The sequence below is a fragment of the Anarrhichthys ocellatus genome, unplaced genomic scaffold (assembly GCF_004355925.1).
Source record: "Anarrhichthys ocellatus isolate YVR2014 unplaced genomic scaffold, GSC_Weel_1.0 scaffold140, whole genome shotgun sequence".
Taxonomy (NCBI): Eukaryota; Metazoa; Chordata; class Actinopteri; order Perciformes; family Anarhichadidae; genus Anarrhichthys; species Anarrhichthys ocellatus.
The window spans coordinates 272-18740 of NW_022280170.1; the positions used below are offsets into that span (position 1 = coordinate 272).

The 18469-nt window shown below is 40.9% G+C and overlaps 2 protein-coding genes across 2 annotated transcripts; both read left to right on the forward strand.

The window, feature by feature from the left end:
* Positions 1–407: 407 nt before the first annotated feature.
* On the forward strand, positions 408–7050 carry las1l (LAS1 like ribosome biogenesis factor). Its single transcript, XM_031877562.1, has 4 exons — positions 408–826; positions 962–989; positions 1183–1332; positions 4223–7050. The coding sequence occupies exon 4, from the start codon at positions 4520–4522 to the stop codon at positions 6245–6247; it is 1728 nt and encodes a 575-aa protein (XP_031733422.1). The 5' UTR covers positions 408–826; positions 962–989; positions 1183–1332; positions 4223–4519; the 3' UTR covers positions 6248–7050.
* Positions 7051–7606: 556 nt separating this feature from the next.
* crebzf (CREB/ATF bZIP transcription factor) lies at positions 7607–14089 on the forward strand. The gene is made up of 2 exons (XM_031877564.1): positions 7607–7693; positions 8550–14089. Exon 2 carries the CDS (start codon positions 8609–8611, stop codon positions 9377–9379), a length of 771 nt encoding a protein of 256 aa, XP_031733424.1. The 5' UTR covers positions 7607–7693; positions 8550–8608; the 3' UTR covers positions 9380–14089.
* Positions 14090–18469: the final 4380 nt, after the last annotated feature.

Genomic DNA, 18469 nt, shown 5'->3' on the forward strand with positions numbered 1-18469 from the left:
GTATGTATGTGTATATATATATATATATATGTATGTATGTGTATATATATATATATATATGTATGTATATGTATATATGTATTTATATGTATATATGTATTTATATATGTATATATATATATATATATGTGTATATATGTATATATGTATATATGTATTTATATATGTATATATGTATGTATATATGTATTTATATGTATATATGTATTTATATGTATTTATATGTATATATGTATTTATATGTATGTATATGTATATATGTATTTATATGTATGTATGTATATATATATATATATATGTATATATGTATTTATATATGTACATATGTAGATATACATACATATGTGTATATGTATGTATATGTGTGTATATATATATGTGTATGTGTATATATATATGTATATATATGTATATGTGTATGTGTATATGTATGTATATATATATGTATATGTATATATATATAACCCTAACCCTCTCCACAGGAGATTCAAAACATTACCATTTCATTTGGTCACAAAACACAAGGAACTTTCAATGGATCTTTTTTTAAAGAGTTCCTTTGAATGTTGGTTTGTTTTTAACGTGTGACTTTTCCCACTTTGTACTTCTTACAACATCATGAAGACATTTTGAAAAGGGTTTCATTTGAAACACACAAAGCACTAAAGCTGTCTTTCATTTCTCTTTTTCAACAGATGCTCAGAAACCGAAGTAAAGGTCAAAGAAGGAAGCCCAAGCAGTGATGTTATGTGTGGAGATGCTTCAAGACAACGTTACGGCTTGATAGCTGCAATAATATTATTTGCAGTTGTTCTTGGGATCACAGGTTAGTGCTCCTTTTGCATCCCTAATTTGACTGGCTCTGACAACCATCATTTCCTCCGATTCGTTTCTCCTCATTGCCTTTGTTGGGTGTTCACGAATGGTTTTAGCTGATACCTTTCTTGCTTTTGTATTTCAGGCGGACTATTATTGAAAAAAAACATCAGGTACGTTAACTCCATATGCAAATAGTCTCAAACACGCTGCACCACATTAAATTCAACTCAAACGTGTATTAACGTCTTATTTAATGTCTTCTTTTCTTCACCAACGTTTCAATCAATTCATTTTATTTGTCAGATGAAATCGCTCCTTCAATCTGTACATTACAATGAAGCATAGCCTCCTTTTTCCCGTCAGAGCCCTCTGACTGAAGGGCTCCGTCTGGCTCTCCAGGATCCAACCAGCTTTGGGTGAAACAAGGACGTCACAGCGTCAGGGGCTCAGTGGACAGCAGGGTCGTCCTTCACTCAGAGGATCGGCGGTTTGATCCCGGCTCTACTAGTCCATGTCAGTGGGCAAGACACTCTAATTCATTGAGATGCACCTGTACATACAGACATACATGGCACAGCCTTGCAATTCTGTACATTTTAAAAGACAATGCATCACTCTGGTGTTGAGATCAAAAAGATGCTTTATAAACTATTTTGCACTCTTGTTCTATTTTGAATGAATGAATGAAATTTATTTATGGAGCGCTTTTCACAGACATAACATCACAAAGTGCTTAACAGCAGAAATTTAAAAGCATAAAAAACACAATGTGACCCTAGGGTCAATAAATTACATACACAGAATAAAATAAAAAATAAAATAATAAAAATTAAAACATATTTTAAGAGCAGGTCTAGGACATGGGTTTTTTCTCAAACGCCAGCCTAAAAAGGTGGGTTTTGAGCTGTTTTTTAAAAGTATTCACAGTATCTGCGAGGCGTAGAGTTGCAGGCAGAGCATTCCATAGCCTCGGCGCCACTGCCTCAAAGGCTCGGTCACCACGGGTCTTAAATCGTGTGCGAGCGACTGACAGAAGACCTAGAGCGTTTGACCTGAGGGTGCGGGCGGGTGAATATGGGTGAAGTAGATCAGCTACATAAGTATGAGCCTGACCGTGAAGTTCAGTACAATTTAAAATATTTTGGGTTCAAAATATACTTCTTACACTTCTTGAGTATTTACTATCAAAATTTATACTTCTATTTTTTTAACTCCGCTACCTTTGTTTGACAATAATAGATTCTTAACACTAAATATACTAATAATGATGTTTTATTAAGTTTATAGCTAACTATTTTTAAGATGAGCTCCACCTTTACCAGTTGCATTAAAGTAATGAACGCATAAATGCATTAATATGTATAATCCAATGACGCAGGCCTACCATTTGATACTTATACATAGTAGATGTTTTTTACACTGTGCTCTTGTAAATAATTGAAACACAAACCCATTGGTTGTATAAATATGAATGGTGATAACACAGCAAAAGAGTCGCCCTCACAAAGCGTGGTAAACAAGCCGGGCTCCATGTTTCAAGACCAATCGTTGCAGCTGATTGCGCTCTGAGGACAGTCTGAGCCGGTTAAAGCTTTGTTTATAGTCACCGTAGTGACCCAATCCCAGTGTCCTCCTAAAGGCCTTAAACCCTGATCCCTCAGGGACTTATCTGATGTCACCTGTTGAATGGTTGAGTGTGAGAGACTGTGAGGCCGTAAATACGAATGGGACAGCACTTTGCTGCCACATATCCCTTTACAACGTCATAACATGTTATGTACAATCACGGGTATTTATTTAATATTTTTTTACTCCCTGATTTGAACGACCTCCAGGCTCTTTCCTCACAACATGAGAGGTGACTGTCAAACAACCTATTTCATTGACAAAGCAAAACTAAATGAAATGGTTGACAAATAAACCAGTTGAGTAGCCTAATATAATCTCTGCTTGCAATCATCTGAAGAAGTTCTTAAATGATTGTTGAAAGTCTGGCAAAGTGTCAAAACATCATCCAGCCAGACCCCCAATTGAACCGTAATTGTTGTGTGCACCACACCAGCTCCGGCCCTTCAAAGGGTTCATGAGGTTTAAGCCTGCTGGATATGGTTCTGATGGTCTCAGGGTAATTACTTACATGAAAACTATCGTGAAGATGGACAAAGTCCTATGAGATATACAAGGAAACTGAAAGATTCTCTGTAGAACCGCCAAGGTGGGTTCTTGCCATCACCCTCCGAATGTTAAAGAATCCTGAATAGAACCAACAAAGAAACATTACATCATGTAATCACGTGTCATGTTTGTCCCAACCTGTAGAATAAATTAGTTAAACAGTCCTTTTCAACTGTATTGAACAATCCATGTATTATTAGCACTCCTACTATCATTTTACATTTCAAGAATAAATGTTACATTTGAACATTGATTTTTAAGCTTGGCCTCCAGTGGTGGTGTTCTTCCCTTCCACTTGATAAACGGTTGTGAGCAGAAAAATGGGTTGACCCAGAAAGTGGTATCAATAAAATGAAAATGGAGCATGATGATTACAGTGATGTTGGGGTATTTACCCTTTGCATTAATACTTTCTAGAATCATTTCCTTTAACTTGTGGGGGGCTTCAGAGGTCAATTCTCAGACCATTTTATTTTCTTCATGCTCCACTTAGGGCCCTTAATCTGTCAATTTGGTTGTTTTATCATCGCTATGCTGATGATACACAACTCGCACGCTGTTTTTTTTTTTACTCTGTCAAATCACAGGCCTGCTCGTCACCTGAGGAATATAGCAAAACATGTGCCCATTATTATCTATCCATGATTTTGTGTCATCCCACTTACACTACTGTAATGCTCTTTGTTCCTGCCTAAACCAAGACAGTTAGTCCAAAACACAGCAAGGCTACTCAGACCTCATATTGCTCTCACATCACCGTTCTGGTCTCACTTCACTGGCTCCCAATTAAGGATCCATGTCAAGATCTCCCTCCTCATCTATACGGCTTTGAATAGTCTTGCTCCAGAATGTATCAGTGATCTACACAGGTCATGTACCTCTGCTCGGCCTCTCAGACTTGCGGTGACTGTGTCTTTTGTCCTGTGTCTCAGGCTGTGGACCAGTGTCCCCTGGGAGCCAGGTCAGCAGACTCTGTTGGGTGTTTTAAGTCGCAGCTGAAGACCTATCTTTTCTCTGTGTTTTTGTGCTTTAGACATGTACTCTTTTTTTGTGCTGTGATGTTTCTTTTGTTTTGTTTTTCTCTGGCTATTTTCTCCTGTTCGTGTTGCACTCATATTTTGTTCTTTTAATAGATAATACATGTGTCCTTTTGTAAGGCACTTTGTAACCTATGTTTGGAAAGGTGCTTTATAAATAAAATAATTACTTTTCTTTCTTACAATATTAGCTTCCTGAGGAGAACTGGACTGATGAGGAAATGTGACACACTGTAGGAGTTAACTCACTCCACAAGGTGTCAGTAGTGATTCATTAAGGACGCAGAGCTACCGTTAAAACCCCAAAGAAGAAGTGGATGCAAACATGTCATTTCCGGGATGCGATACCATCGTTTTCTCTCAACACTGACGCTGCGATATAAAGCTACGTTTGTTACATATTTAATTGAGACGTTTCTCGGCTTAGAAGAGCGTTATGTGTATAAGGTGATAACGTAAGTCGACCGCGCGCCTCCTACGCCATTAAAATGAAGAAGAAGAGCTCCGAGAAAAGACGCCATGTGGTGGCATGGGCCAACAAAGCTGAGTGGGATCAGGTCCTGGAGTATCTCTACTCGAAGGACTCCGCCTTACAGAGGTTTGCCCTGAAAAGGATATCAGCGTGGAGAGGCAGGTACGCCAACAGCACTCCCGTGGCGGTGGACTGCACAGCGGACCTGGTGAGGTGCCAGGTGCTGGACAGGTCGGGACAACTGGACGGAGAGGATCTGGTCTTGCTTTACGGAGCGGGCCTGGTCAGGTTTGTCAATTTGATCACCGAGCGACAGCAGGGGAGAACAGCCCGTCCTCTGAGGCGGCTGGCTGGGAACCTGAACATCCCAGAGTGGGTCGTAGACCTGAGGCATGACATGACGCACAGGAAGCTTCCAACCTTAAAATGGTGTCGAAAGGGATGTAAGGTGGTTCTGGAGTGGCTCCAGCAGGAATACTGGTCCAGGCAGTTGGGAGGAGGACCTAATGAGGACTGGGAGTCGGAGTCGGATGGAGAGGATGAAGAGGTAGACCTGAAACGCCAAGGGGACGAGCTCATCGCAAGGCAGAAAGAGATGGAATCCTACAAGAATGCCCGGGAGCTTCTGATCTCGTTTGAAAAGGAGCAGTACCAGGCTTTTGATAGACTCCCTGAGGACAAAGGGAAGAACTTGTGGCCAGCCCCGTTTGCAGATATGAGCTGGTTACTAGGTGAGATCAAGCAGTTTGCTTTGCAGTCAGGTCATCTGCTGATTGATGTGTTGCTGGAAGACGGATTTCTAGTTCCGACTGCGGAACAACTGGAAACGTTGGGCTGCGGCGCCTCTGACAGCGCCAGTGCCCCTGAACCCAGACTCGCTCAAGCCTTCCTGCGTTTTTGGCTGCCACTCCTGAAGATGCTCAACTCTCCGCCCTTTATTCACCTCCTCCTGGAGAAGCTGTTTGTTGAGCTGAAACTGCTCGCCAAAGAGCAGAATACTCACAGGGCTTTCTACGTCTCTGCATGGATTTCAGAAATCATCGTCTGCAACAGCAACAAATTTGAATACCACTTTGAAACAAAGGGGCAGAAGAAGGCTAGAATGAAGGACAGGGTCTTTGTAAACCGCATCCAGCTGAGGTGGCAGCAGCTGCTCTCAGCATGCCTGGATGCTCCCTGTGTCAGCACGCCTCACTTGCTCCAGTTGATCCTGGACGACATGGAGCATCCCCTCCCTCTGGAAACCCGACAGAGGCTGCTCCAGCTCTGCTCCATCTACACACAGGGTGTACACTCGGAGTCCGACACGGCTCCACGGCGGAAACAACAGCCCATATACACACTGGAGAGCTTGCACGAGAAGCTGCAGCATTCGCGGCACCTCAGCCATCCTTGGCGTTCGGCGGCCGAGGCGGAGAGGAGCGAGTCCTCCCAGGAGTACAAATGGGCGGATGTTCAGGCTGAAAAGGCCAGATTGCTCAGAGGCTCTCCGTGGCAGCTGTGCCACGATAAGGTGTTGTGGAAGAACTATCCTTTCGGTAAAGTCCCCGGACAGTCTGATGACCCTTCGCGCCTCATGGTGGAAAACTACTCAACGATGACCGTCTTTGACCAGCCGGTGGAGTTGGAGAGCAACACAGCGCACAACGTCCCAGGAGTCTTGGCACAAGTGAGAAGAGCTGACGGCCTTCTTTGGAACCACAGTGACGTCAATATGCTGAAATCTGGACTGCAACTTTTTTGAGTTGTTATAAAGCTTTGAAATAAATGTTCCAGATTGTTTTGACACATAGATAAAAGAAACATGCTCAAAATAGGTCAACTTCAGTACTAAGCAGAGTTTGGTGAGGGATGAAATATGTAAAGCAGTTGATTCATTGATTTGTCGAACGACATAAATGTCATTTATCGGCGTCTTTCACCAGTCGCTGGTTCCAGCTTCTTAAGTGATAAATTGCTACTTTTCTGATTTTATGTCATTATGGATAAAAATGAATGATTTTTTTTTTTTTTAATCAATTAATGAAATGTCAGAAGTGAAAAACAGTCCATATAGTTTTCCAGAGACCTCTTCAACTAACTTCCAGCCCAAAACTTTTTTTCCGCTCAAGTTTCTGACATTTTATAGACTAAAAAGATTCATATATTAATTAAAAACCAATCAGCAGAATAGTTAATATGGAAAACAAGAGGTGGTTGAAGCCCTAATCTAAAAGCATTCGTAAAAGCCTTCATGTTGTCGACAATATTTTATATATTAGGTGGTTAAGAAAAAAGCAGACATTTGACACATCATACATTATAAATAGAATAATGTCAGATTGATATGGTTCATTCATATGATGGTGTACAGTGAGGTTTTGTTTTTCTTCCACCTGTGATACAAGTGAACTTGAGCAGAGTTGATGCAGTTGTCGGCCCTACAAAGGGTTTTGGAGTAGACGCCTTTCAGTTGAAAACCCTGGCAGAGGGAATAAGCACAAGGTGGTTTTGTGTAATACATTTTCTTTTGTGCACTAATGGTCAATAAAACAGTTTCCTATCAAAGGAATGTGATTGTGTTGTTTTTGAGTGTAAGATTCATGAAACATTTGAAAAGTAAGTCTACTGTGGAGAACAGCTAATGGCGTGAGCAGACACTGTTCAGAAGGCCTTCAGACTGAAAGCAGCACTAAAGTGAAGGAAACTTCTCATCTTTGTTCTGTTAGATAACTTAACACACACAACTTAAGACACAGCTAACTTCGCAGAATTAGGACAAATACGTTAAATGTACAAAAGTGCAAATTTTAAAAATACAATTTAAACAATATAACAGGTTATATTCTAAGCATTATATGGTGACCTGAAAAATATACACCCCTGTATAAAATGTGATGCAACACAACAGTCATGTAACAAATACTTTACTTTTTGGACTCTGTTAGAGAGGCGTTGGTATAGCTGGTCATTATCACTGCGCCACATTAACATGCACTTGTCCACTCGCGACCAAGTTCTGTAGGACTTTTATTTTTTGATAACTTGGCCGGAAGTGTCTTCGCAGAGCTGCTTCCCGTCCGGAGCCATTGTCCTCCGTTTTTCAAGCTATGAGCGGTTGAGAAAACACTCAGTTACCAGCGCCGTTTCTTCGACTGACTGTTGCAGTAGTTTATAATTTCATTAGTGTTTAAGGCTATTCAACGGGACGGTAAGTTGTTGGTTGGAGAAGTGGCGGTAAAATATGCTGCGTCATTAAGTACGCTAGTTGTGTTGGTTAACGCCTCATGGCTTTAGTCGACGTTAACGTTAGCTGAGTTAGCTTGAACGAAAACCGAGCGAGCACTTGTTAGTTAGCTAAATGCGTTCACGTTAACTAATTGACTGAGAAGAAATGTCAATGTGGGTAAATAAGACTTTAACTTTTTGTTTTAATGCACCAGAACACACTGGTGTCGACATACGTTGAATACTGTCAACTAGCGTTAACGTTTGCAAGTTGCTAAAGCTTCTAGGACAATTGCGGCCTAGATGGAAAGCTTAACTTACGAATATCATTTGTCATTTTTTGTTTATTGACCTAATACGCATAGTATTTTAACAGTGGTGGAATTATGCATAGTGAGGTAAGTTATGTGTGACGGTGCATTATTGTAAAACTCCGGATAGTGCTAACGTTAGGTACCAATGCTATCTATCCTGAGTCAGTTACGTTGGTAATACGTTTAGCCAACACGCACCGTCGCTATTTCTTAGCCTGTAAGAAAATGGAGAATGTCTGGAGTAAAGTAAATATGTCACTGTCTAAAAGATAACGTTACCACAGTTAAACAGAGCCAACTCAATGGTAGAAATGTTGAAAACACAATTAGTACGTCCATTAAGTGTCAAGTATGGCAAATACTTTTACTACTCAGTCCACACTGAGCTATAGCTTTCTCCTTAGGGAAAACGTATCACTTTTACAGTGACTGAAATTGGTATCAAAATAATACATTTCCCTGATAAATGAATGGGCTATTTGCTGCACGATTACACACTCACAGTATATTTTGTTGTCTCCAAAGGTGAGGAATCTCAGGTGATATTCTGGACAGCTTCCTTGCAGTCTGACTGTCAAACCACAATGATCACAAGAAGAAGACGCACTATGAACAACGCAGCGCTTCAGCCTCTGGAGGTTGAAGTGGTGGAAACTGTCGAAGATTTCTCAAGTCCATCTGAGGGTTTCCCATCTGATGATATGGACACCACTGGACTAGAGCTAGATGACCTGTTTGGAATGGAAGACTTAAAATGGACACTTGAAAGAGATACTGCCTCCTCGCTCTTTGATATTGAGTTGGCTGATCTTGGTTTGAGTGCTAAAGACCAAGATTCCGAGATTGAGGCTTCAACGGCATCATCTCCAGATAGAATGTCATCTGACTCGAGGATGAAGAAGAGGCAAAGCCAGTCAAGCCACATGATCAACAAAAACGCTGTTGCTGCCAGATTGAATCGTCTCAGGAAGAAAGAATATGTCAACAGCTTGGAGAAGAAAGTTGGCATCGTGTCAACAGAAAACAATGTACTCCGACAGGAAAATTCTCAACTGACGAAGAGAGTGGAAGAGTTGGAAGATGAGACCAGGTACTTGAGGGCTGTGCTGGCCAATGAGAGCATGTTAGCCCAGCTCTTGTCCAGGCTGAGCGGTGTGAATGGGATGAAATTATCTTCCTCGCTTTTCCAGGGGCCTGACTCGAACGACCACGACTACGCCTTGCCCAGAAAGCGTGTGAAAGTGGAGGAGAAAGAGACAGCGGGTGGCGTGTGTCTGCACGTGGACAAGAACCACGTCTCAGTTGAGTTCTGCACCAAGTGTGCAGAGAGTGCAAGCACATCGCTCAGAATGTAGGGTCAAGTACTTACCTCTGTTTTCAGATATTGAGACTGAACTTGATATGGCTCTTTACCGAACTTCTTGAGGGTGGATGAACACTGTTGAATTAGTTAAGATTACCTAAGAACTGCTGAATGTGCATGTGTTTCATTGTGATGATGGATTGAGTACACGTTACTGCTAAACCTTGTTGACAGTTTCTTCTAGGTAGTGGTTGATGCACCATGCGGGATGAGTGGCTTTCTGAACACCTTTACCTCCCTGACTCCATGGTAAGGATCAGACAAGAACAGACGTTTTTGTAGTTGTTTTTCACAGGCCTGAGGTGATGAGCGGAAACCTTAGTACTTCTGTTTTGATACAGTTCTTCTTCCCAGTTAGTGGATTTTGAGTACTTAAATGATTTATTTTATTTACAGTTTGTTGTTGTAGGAAATTGTTTGATTGTAAATCTTAGAGTTAAATTAACATATCCTGAATACTAAGATGTTAAGATAACGGTGAAGCTCCACAAAGAGAGATCCTGTATCAGCTGTCAAATTGGAAATGCTAAAAATGACAAGACTGTAAATATTTCCTTTTGGTAAGAATTGATCTCTTTGTGAACCGGCACCATTGTACAAAAGAATGCTTTCATTTAGCGCCACCTATTTTTCTTTATGCTAAAGTGGATTCTGCTGGTGGAAGGTGAAGAGACTGGACAAGCTGCTGCCAACGTGGCCTGGTATTTTTTTAAAGGTAGTATCGGTAACAAATGGTATGCGTGATCATATTTTATTCTCAACATCTGTAGCTCATGCAGCATTTCTGGGAGCTTGACCACAGCTGCTCCATTACTCATGATGTGATGCCATCAAAGACTTAATAGTCTCATAATTATGTCTTGTATACATTGACTTGCTGGAATTATATTAAGTAAATACATCCAAAAGTATCTGATTTAAGTGGTGAAATTGCCATCTTTGTGTACCTAAATGTAAATGTCTATATAATTTGAATACATATTGTTTGAGGCAAATGACCTTCATGTTGGACAAATAAATCATATTTTCATTATGTTTGAGTTACTAATATCTACTGTGTCTTGTTCTGTACTGTTGATATTAATGCATCTCTTTTTCTCTTTCTAAACAGCAAGCTCTCTGCCGATAATGGTCTTACTTTTCCTGAACATTTGGGTCAAGTCTGGTAAAGGTTGTCAAAACAAATGACCGAGACCTCATTTGATGGAAGTACAAAGCAATGCAGTATGCGGGGACCCACAGGGAGTACTCGTTCTGCCCATGATTTAGCACATTTATTTCAAACCATAGATGCATATATCAGTCATTTTTCAATGCTGTTTTACATTTGATAATAGACGAGTTTCATTGCAGTCATTTAATGTGTCCTAGCGGAAAAGCACATGTGAAATTGACAATGGTGGCTCAGTTCTAGTAAGTGTCCCAGTAAGCTATTCCAATGAGCCAGCACAAACAATACCAGGACCTCCTTCAGTAGAATGCAGCCATCATTAAAGGGATAGTTCAGATTTTTTTGATGTACTTTATACTGTGTACCTACAGTAGATGGTGGTTGAAGTCCCCATTTTGAGGAACCCGGCAGTAGTACCAGCACAGAAGCAAAGCAACGTACTGCTGTTTAGAATCTTTTCACTGCTTTAGCTTGCTGTCAAACGAACCAGCAACTCCTGTGTTCTGTGAGATAACATTACTGTTTCTGTCGGTGGAGTCTTGTGAGTTAAAGAGAGCACAGATGGACATAACGGCTTCAGTGCCTTACTAGACAGGAGGATTTTGACAGCAAGGTATAGCAGGAAAATGTTCTAAATATAATGTACACGTACACTGTTTTTTTTAGGTGTCTAAAATACATCACAGCAGTACATTGCTCCTCTCTGTTTCTCCAAACTCCATCTACTGTAGTAACACCGAGTATGAAGAAGTAGCTCATACAGCCACACTTCTAAACATCTGAACTATCACTTTAATATTATTAAATACACCTGCACCGTTTCTACCACGACAAGTCAAAAATATCGACTGAAAAAAGGCTAGTATAATTAATATCTGATGGGGGGGCTTTCATGAGCTGGATCAGTCTGCTTAAGCTGCGTCATGCGTGGAAAGCCTTGATGGTGTGTGTTTCCGGTCCTGTAGGGAACCTGAGCCCCTTGGAGCAGACTGAGTGAGTTTGCTAGTCATGTTAGTAAGCATCCAAGGTGAGCGACACGCTCAAGTCTGCGAAGCCATGAAGCCCCGCCCCCTGCTGCTACACAGAGCGTTGTTCACTTGTTTATTCAAAGTTTATCAATTTTGAACATTTCACGTGACCAAATTTGACTCCCTTGGGTCCCCAGCAAAACACCCACCAAGTGTGAGGTAGATGAGATGAGCAGTTCTCGAGTTACAGATCGATTCCTCACTTTGTAGTTGGACAGTTGAGAGCATGTACTGTTCTAAAGTCTCCCAGGGTGGTGCTTTAGTCCAGCTATGAATGAACAGTTCTGCATTTTGGGGAAAAGGCTTATTTGCTTCCATGTTGACAGATGGTCAGATCTATACCACTCTCGTGTCTATGTTAGAATGAGGCTACAGCCAGTTAGCTGAGTTTAGCATGAAGACTGAGTGAGGATCCCTACCAGCACCTTTTAAAGCTCACTAACACATTATCCTGTTTGTTGGGTTCATGGAGACACAGAGATGTAAAACCAGCAAATTGTGGCAACCAGGAGAGACTGAAAAGTTACTGCATGCAGACAAGACGTAATTGTGCACATAACTCCTCACACCACCATAAATTAACAATTTCTTTTTTAGTTTTTGTACAAATTAGACAATAAGATGTAAAATGAGTGAATTAGTTGCTGGTAGTCTGATTTTGTTAGCTTAGTACAAAGCCTGGCTAGCTGTTTCCATTATTTTTGCTAAACTTAAGGTTAGGAACTCTCAGCAAGAAATCAAATAAGTCTAATGACCATTAACAGCTGAACGAGAACCATGAATTTGCTTGTGTCAAAGGGAAATTATCATTTTACTTACGTGCTCATTTCATCGTCGTAGATTTGCGGTAACAATGCATATTTTTGGAGATCGATAAGCTTGTCAAAAAGCTGAATCTTTAAAGCAAACTAATAGTAACACTGATGCTTTTAGTCCCCCTGTTAATCATTCTATAATGAGGTATAACACATTAGGATGTAGGACATTTAAAATGTGCATTAATGTCCAGCATTTGTCAAGTATGACTTCTATGAAGACATTTGACTATGTTGTCATTATCTGTTTATAGAGCAGCCTTATCTTATGTGGGCTGTAAGGAGGAGCTTTAGTTGACAAATGTATTAATATACACATCTGCCATCAAATGCATGAGTGTAATAAACCATTTATTAGGTTATTTTTTACAGATTGTAAATGTCAAATGGTGAGTAAAGTGTTGCGGTAATACTGGTAGAAAGTTAAATACTGTAGTTGTAAATGTGCACATGCAATCAAGACAACGGATTGATGCATCTTGTTTTATAAATATATCAGACAGGAGATGTTGACATCCCTCTGCAGTTGGACAAGCACAACGCTTCTTTCTCAGATTCCATCTTTTCCCTGCTCCTGATAAACGAGAGCAGAGCCAACATGTCTGCAATCTCCTGGAACCCCACAACACAGCAGTCTGCTTTCGTATTAAAGCACAGCATGCCGCTCGCAACCCTGTGACTCATTGACTTCATTAAAGAAGAGTTTAGGTGTCTGCAAGTGGAGAACAGAACTAAATACATTTAAAAACAACCTGTGTTATGGCAAGCTGACACTCCTAGGTGTCAGACTTGGAGTACGTGGGCTAAAACCTGCCCAAACAGTTTTACTGCTTCACTTTTCTGTCAGACAAACTGAAGCTGTTATCTATGCTGGCTGAAGCTGCAGGACTCCTCTGACAAACACTTTGGTGTTTTAAAGAGTTCAGACTGACCAAAGTCACACAACCACACTAACTAACCGATGGAGGCCGCAGTAGACCACCTGTGAGGTGAAATGTCAAAGGAGTCTTGTGGCTTTAAAGAGAACATGGATAACTGACCGCAAGGTAACGTGTTGAAAAGATTCGAAATATAGCGTACACTTAGTAGTTTATGTGTTAGAGCAAGATACAATGTACACAGATGAACTGAAAAGAGAAGAGGGTGACACAAGAGAACCCTCAGTGATTCCAAACTATGACGGTAGTGCAGAGGAAGTGATTCACATAGAAGTGTGTTTAGAAGTGATTTCCTCATGCAGTATGTTCCAAAGTACCGGCGCCCTAAGTGAGAAAGCACAGTCCCCTTTAGTTTGGAACCTGACCCGTTGGAAAAACCAAATGGACCCAGTCTGAAGAGCTCTGGCTCACCTCGGAGTCAAACGGTTTGCATTATATAGTAGTTAGGTGCTAACCCTTCCTGTAAACAGTCAACTCTTTCAATTCAATCTCTTTAGAATTGAAAAACCCTAATGGAACTGAAATATGTTTGTTTGTGGCCTAAAAATGTTTAAGAAAAATGTGATGTTGCTTGTAAAGGACAGGCATCACTCCTACTGATGGTGTTTATTTGATCACATAAACATACCCAGGGTTATTAGTTCCACTTGTGCTTTTCCTGGTATGACAAGTCGAGATCCTCATCCAAGCCTCCATTCATTCATCCTCTTATCTCAAAGGGAGATGACTAGACTGAATCAAATCAGCTACAACACATCCCACAAATGCTGATTCCCAGACACAGTCAATACTTAGGAAAACATGTTCATATCTTTGTATTTCCAACTGTCACAATCACCACCGATATCCTTCTATGGACTCTCTGGTCAGAGAGGTGTGCAGCCTCACCTTTAAAAGCATGACTTAAAGACGGACTAGTACTTCATGAACTATCAGGAACACAACAACTAATAGTGTCAGAGTTATTAATGATGACACGTCTTCTTCACAGTGTGCATTTACACGGGACAGGCCACAAAACTGACCAGTCACGGCAGCACACATCCGTCTTTAAATCTGATATGATGTATTAAAGGAAACATATGCTATTTTCCAGGTTTATACTTATATTTTGGGTTTCTACTATAACATATTTACACGCTTTAATGTCCAAAAAACTTTGTGTATTTCTTTAACGTTTCAATACTTTCACAGTATTTATATCGTACTTAGACCTGCTTTATAATGAAACAGACTTGTAGAGTTTACATTTCACAATGTGGAACCTTGAACCATTTGTTGCTGTTAAATCATTCATCCTTGTGACCTGTCAGATCACTGCCAGTTTTGTGTTCTGTCCCTTTAACTGCAGACTTACCTTTGAAGGAGACGTGAACATCATTAATAAGATACCTTGGTTGTTGCATAAATTAACGGACTGTTCTTGCATCAACTCAATTACAGATACTCTGTGCATTCCTGAAGTACTAGCCTACATGCATTAGTGCATGCTTTTTCACGACTTCATTATAATTCATGCACCCTTACCCTTCCAGTGAAGAAAAAACTCCACAGTGGCCTTAAAATTCAGAAAAGGTGATGCAGTGCCATGCATGCTGCTCTACATGCTAGAAGACGTGCCTGTGAGGCATGTTAGTCAGAATAAACTCTGCCTCTCTTTCAAAACAAAAACGACCAAGTGTCACTTTTCCAGAGGTTTCAAACGTACGTAGTCTTGCATCATTGTGAACAAACAACACAGGACCACACAGACTTTGTCAAAGTTATTATTGTAGAATACTTTGATGTATTTTTTCTTTCATACAGATAAAAGGTGTTGGACTTAATTCCCATTAAATTCTCTTAGATTTCCATACAGATTTAGTCTACAGTATACAGGTGTGTTCTTTCTCATATATAGATATTTATTCGCTTAAATAACAGGCAGGTAACTCTTTAATATATTCAATAGTCTTTATGTTTTGTTGTCGTTTTTTTTTTGGTCTTTTTTCATTTCAGCACAGTTAAGGCTGCATTTTCTGTCTGCAGAACAGCACTGCGTTGTGCAAGAAGGGGGACCATTCCACACACAATATTTACAACAGTATGTATAATGAATAATGTAAAACGTTAATTTCCCCCCATCATTACATGGCAGTAAATACTTGTAGCAGATCTAAAAGAGCAGCCTAAACAATGCACGGATGCATTGCACTTCTGCAGTCTCTAGCTCTGCATCACCCTCCAGTTTTCCATCCTCCCTGGGTCTCCACTTTGTCCAGTCCTTTAGATCATAATGAGGTACATCTATATCTCCTGTTCCCTATTTACAGAGTGGTGTCTCTGGTCTTAAGAGACGATAAGCATCTCCACACCTCTGCACACTTCAGGGGCTGTTCAATGGACAGAAAACACAGCCCTCAGAATATGCTCAGGAGAATGTGCAACTGTCTTTGTCCATCAGTGGGAGCACCGATGGAGAAAATCTAAAATAATCATAATATACAAGCGCTTCCATTTTGTCCTCTCTTTACAGAAAGCAATAGGATCAAAAGAAAGAAACATCCCCTAAAAAAAGCAAAAAAAAACAAAGTGTAACAGGAACATAGTACCTGTAAATCAAAGATGCACATGTGCACATTTGGGCGATCTGTACAGTAGTGGTGCAGTTGTACAATTTATAGTTTTGATAAATATAATATATTCTTTTTCACATTGTGTTTTGCCTTCTGTGAAACGGTCTCACAACATCATGATGTAACGTGGCTGGACGGATGGACAGAGATGGCTGAAACTGGACAGTCAAATTTACACCACTGTAGAGTATTAGCCTGTTGTTCGCTGTGTGTGTGTGTGTGTGTTTTCAGAAAGCATTGATAGAGCTGTGCTAAGAGGTGCTGAAGTAGAGTAGGTTGGACTTGAACAGAATATGTGTGTGTGTGTGTGTGAGAGAGGAAGAGAGCAGATGTGGAGTGATCATAGCACACAGTAGTGACAGTTGCCTAAATGATTTACCAACACATAAAGAGTGACATTAATGATACCAAATGCATGCTTCAAAACAGACAGACCAATACAATGTCACCACCGGCCCACGACGAAAGGGTGGTGGCGATGATGATGATGGGCATTCAAGAAGACAGGGTTCTGTACAGGTGAGGGTGTTCCCAGAGAGCCCTGCTCCATCCTCAAACAGAACCAGCAGGACGGACATGTTCTCTCACTGTGTTTGCATGAGTCGTCATCTTTGTAAGACTTCCTATCCTACGTCTGGGGACAGCTGTTGACATGGCAGTCTGTTTGCATATTGTCTGCCATTGCCTTTCTGTGGTGGTGGGACCAGCTGATAACTCGGGGAGATCAACGGGGGTTAACCAAGGGACGGGGACGGGGGGAGTCATGCTCCGAGGCAACATGGAAGTCAGCGGTTCACCCACACCTAGTGCAACATGGGATACAGGAGGGCACTCGCACACCCGGTCTGGAATGTGATGCGGCTGTTTGGAATGTATGTTCTATGGAATGTTGAGGTCGGTGGAATGTTATGTCACTAGGGCCATTGTCACGGGAGGGGGGATATCCATCCAAATGTGATCCCCCCCCCCCCCCCTTTTTTTTGTTGGAGTGTGCTCATGCAGCATTATGCCCCGTTTTACATTGGGACAAATATGTCTTAAAGCAATGCTGTAACATTTTGGGAAATACGCTTATTGGCTTTCTTTCTGAGAAGATTGATACCTCTCACATATCTGTCCATTCAAGGTGAAGCTGAGGTGTTAGCTTAGCAGAAATACTGGTAAAAGGGGTAAACAGCCATCCTGTCTCTGTCCAAAAGAAAAAACATCCTTCTACTAGTATCTAATATAATAGCACCTGTGTTCATTATGTCTCCGGACCGAAGAGATTATATTTGACTTTTGGAAATGAAATTCAAGACTTTTTAATACCTCCTAAGGCTATTCATTTAGGAAACTGAATTCAATGCTTTTTAAAACTTTTCAAGAACTGTAGATACCATGTGTAGGTACAGATCAACCTAATGAGATATACTGCTTTAATTAGTTAGCTTTAGAGGTGCTGTAGGCTGCTTTTGTTTTACTTCTGAAAGAGCCAGGGAAGCTGTTTCCAGTCTTTATGCTAAGCTAGGCTAACCCACTGTAGCATACTTAGCGTGCAGACATGAAAATCGTACCAATCTCCTCACGTGACTCCCAGCAGGAAAGCGACTACGTGTATTGTCTGAGTGTTCCTTTAAAGTTTCTCAAACAGCTAACAGAACATCACAATGACGGGGAATGCACAATAGTTGACAAATGGACACATGAGCTCTCATTGGTTGTACCTGATTGAGTGGGGCTTTGGGCCTAAAGCTAAAGCTGAACACTGACATACGACATATGGGCCTGACAGCTCGAGTGATCGGTTGCTTCTAAACATCAAACAGAGACCCCCCCCCCCTCACTCTGTAAAAATGACTGGATCCAACGTCCAACAATCCAAACAATCTCTTTGTCCACACAACTCTTGGAGAGGGCACTGGTACATGATGGAGACGACACGATGGCACGTGAGCGGGGCAGGTTGTAAGTGATTGCATGTTAAGTCTTAAAGGGCCATCGCCTGTGCATTGTGTGTTTGATGGCATTTAAAGGGTTAATGCTTCCAAAAAATAAAGCTGGCACACACACACCAATCAAAGACCTGAAAGGACGAGACAGGACAAAGGAAATGACAAAATGGCTTGAGGAACAGCAAGAGAGAAGGTGATGGAAGCCTAACAGAAGTGAAGTGGAAGAAAATGACCAAATGCATACTCATCAGTTCATCAGCATTGGCAGGAGGCTGTAATGGAAGTTAGTCCGGTACGGGGCTAATGTATGTATACACATGTACACGGCACACACACTGGATCATCTCATGGCAGGATGGACACTATTACAGAAAACAGGTCATGTGGATTTATGGGGGGCGGCATTCAAGGACTGGGCAGGTTGGGCTGCAGAAAGAACAGAGATGAACATGACGAGTTCTGTGCTGTCGCCTCCCAAACATACAAATTATATATATATATACATATATACATACATATATATGTATATATATGTATATATACATATATATGTACATATATATATGTACATATATGTATAT

What these genes read in the sequence shown, in the direction of transcription:
- crebzf (XM_031877564.1), top strand. Translation starts at nt 8,609, where the DNA reads ATGATCACAAGAAGAAGACGCACTATGAACAACGCAGCGCTTCAGCCT.
- las1l (XM_031877562.1), top strand. Translation starts at nt 4,520, where the DNA reads ATGAAGAAGAAGAGCTCCGAGAAAAGACGCCATGTGGTGGCATGGGCC.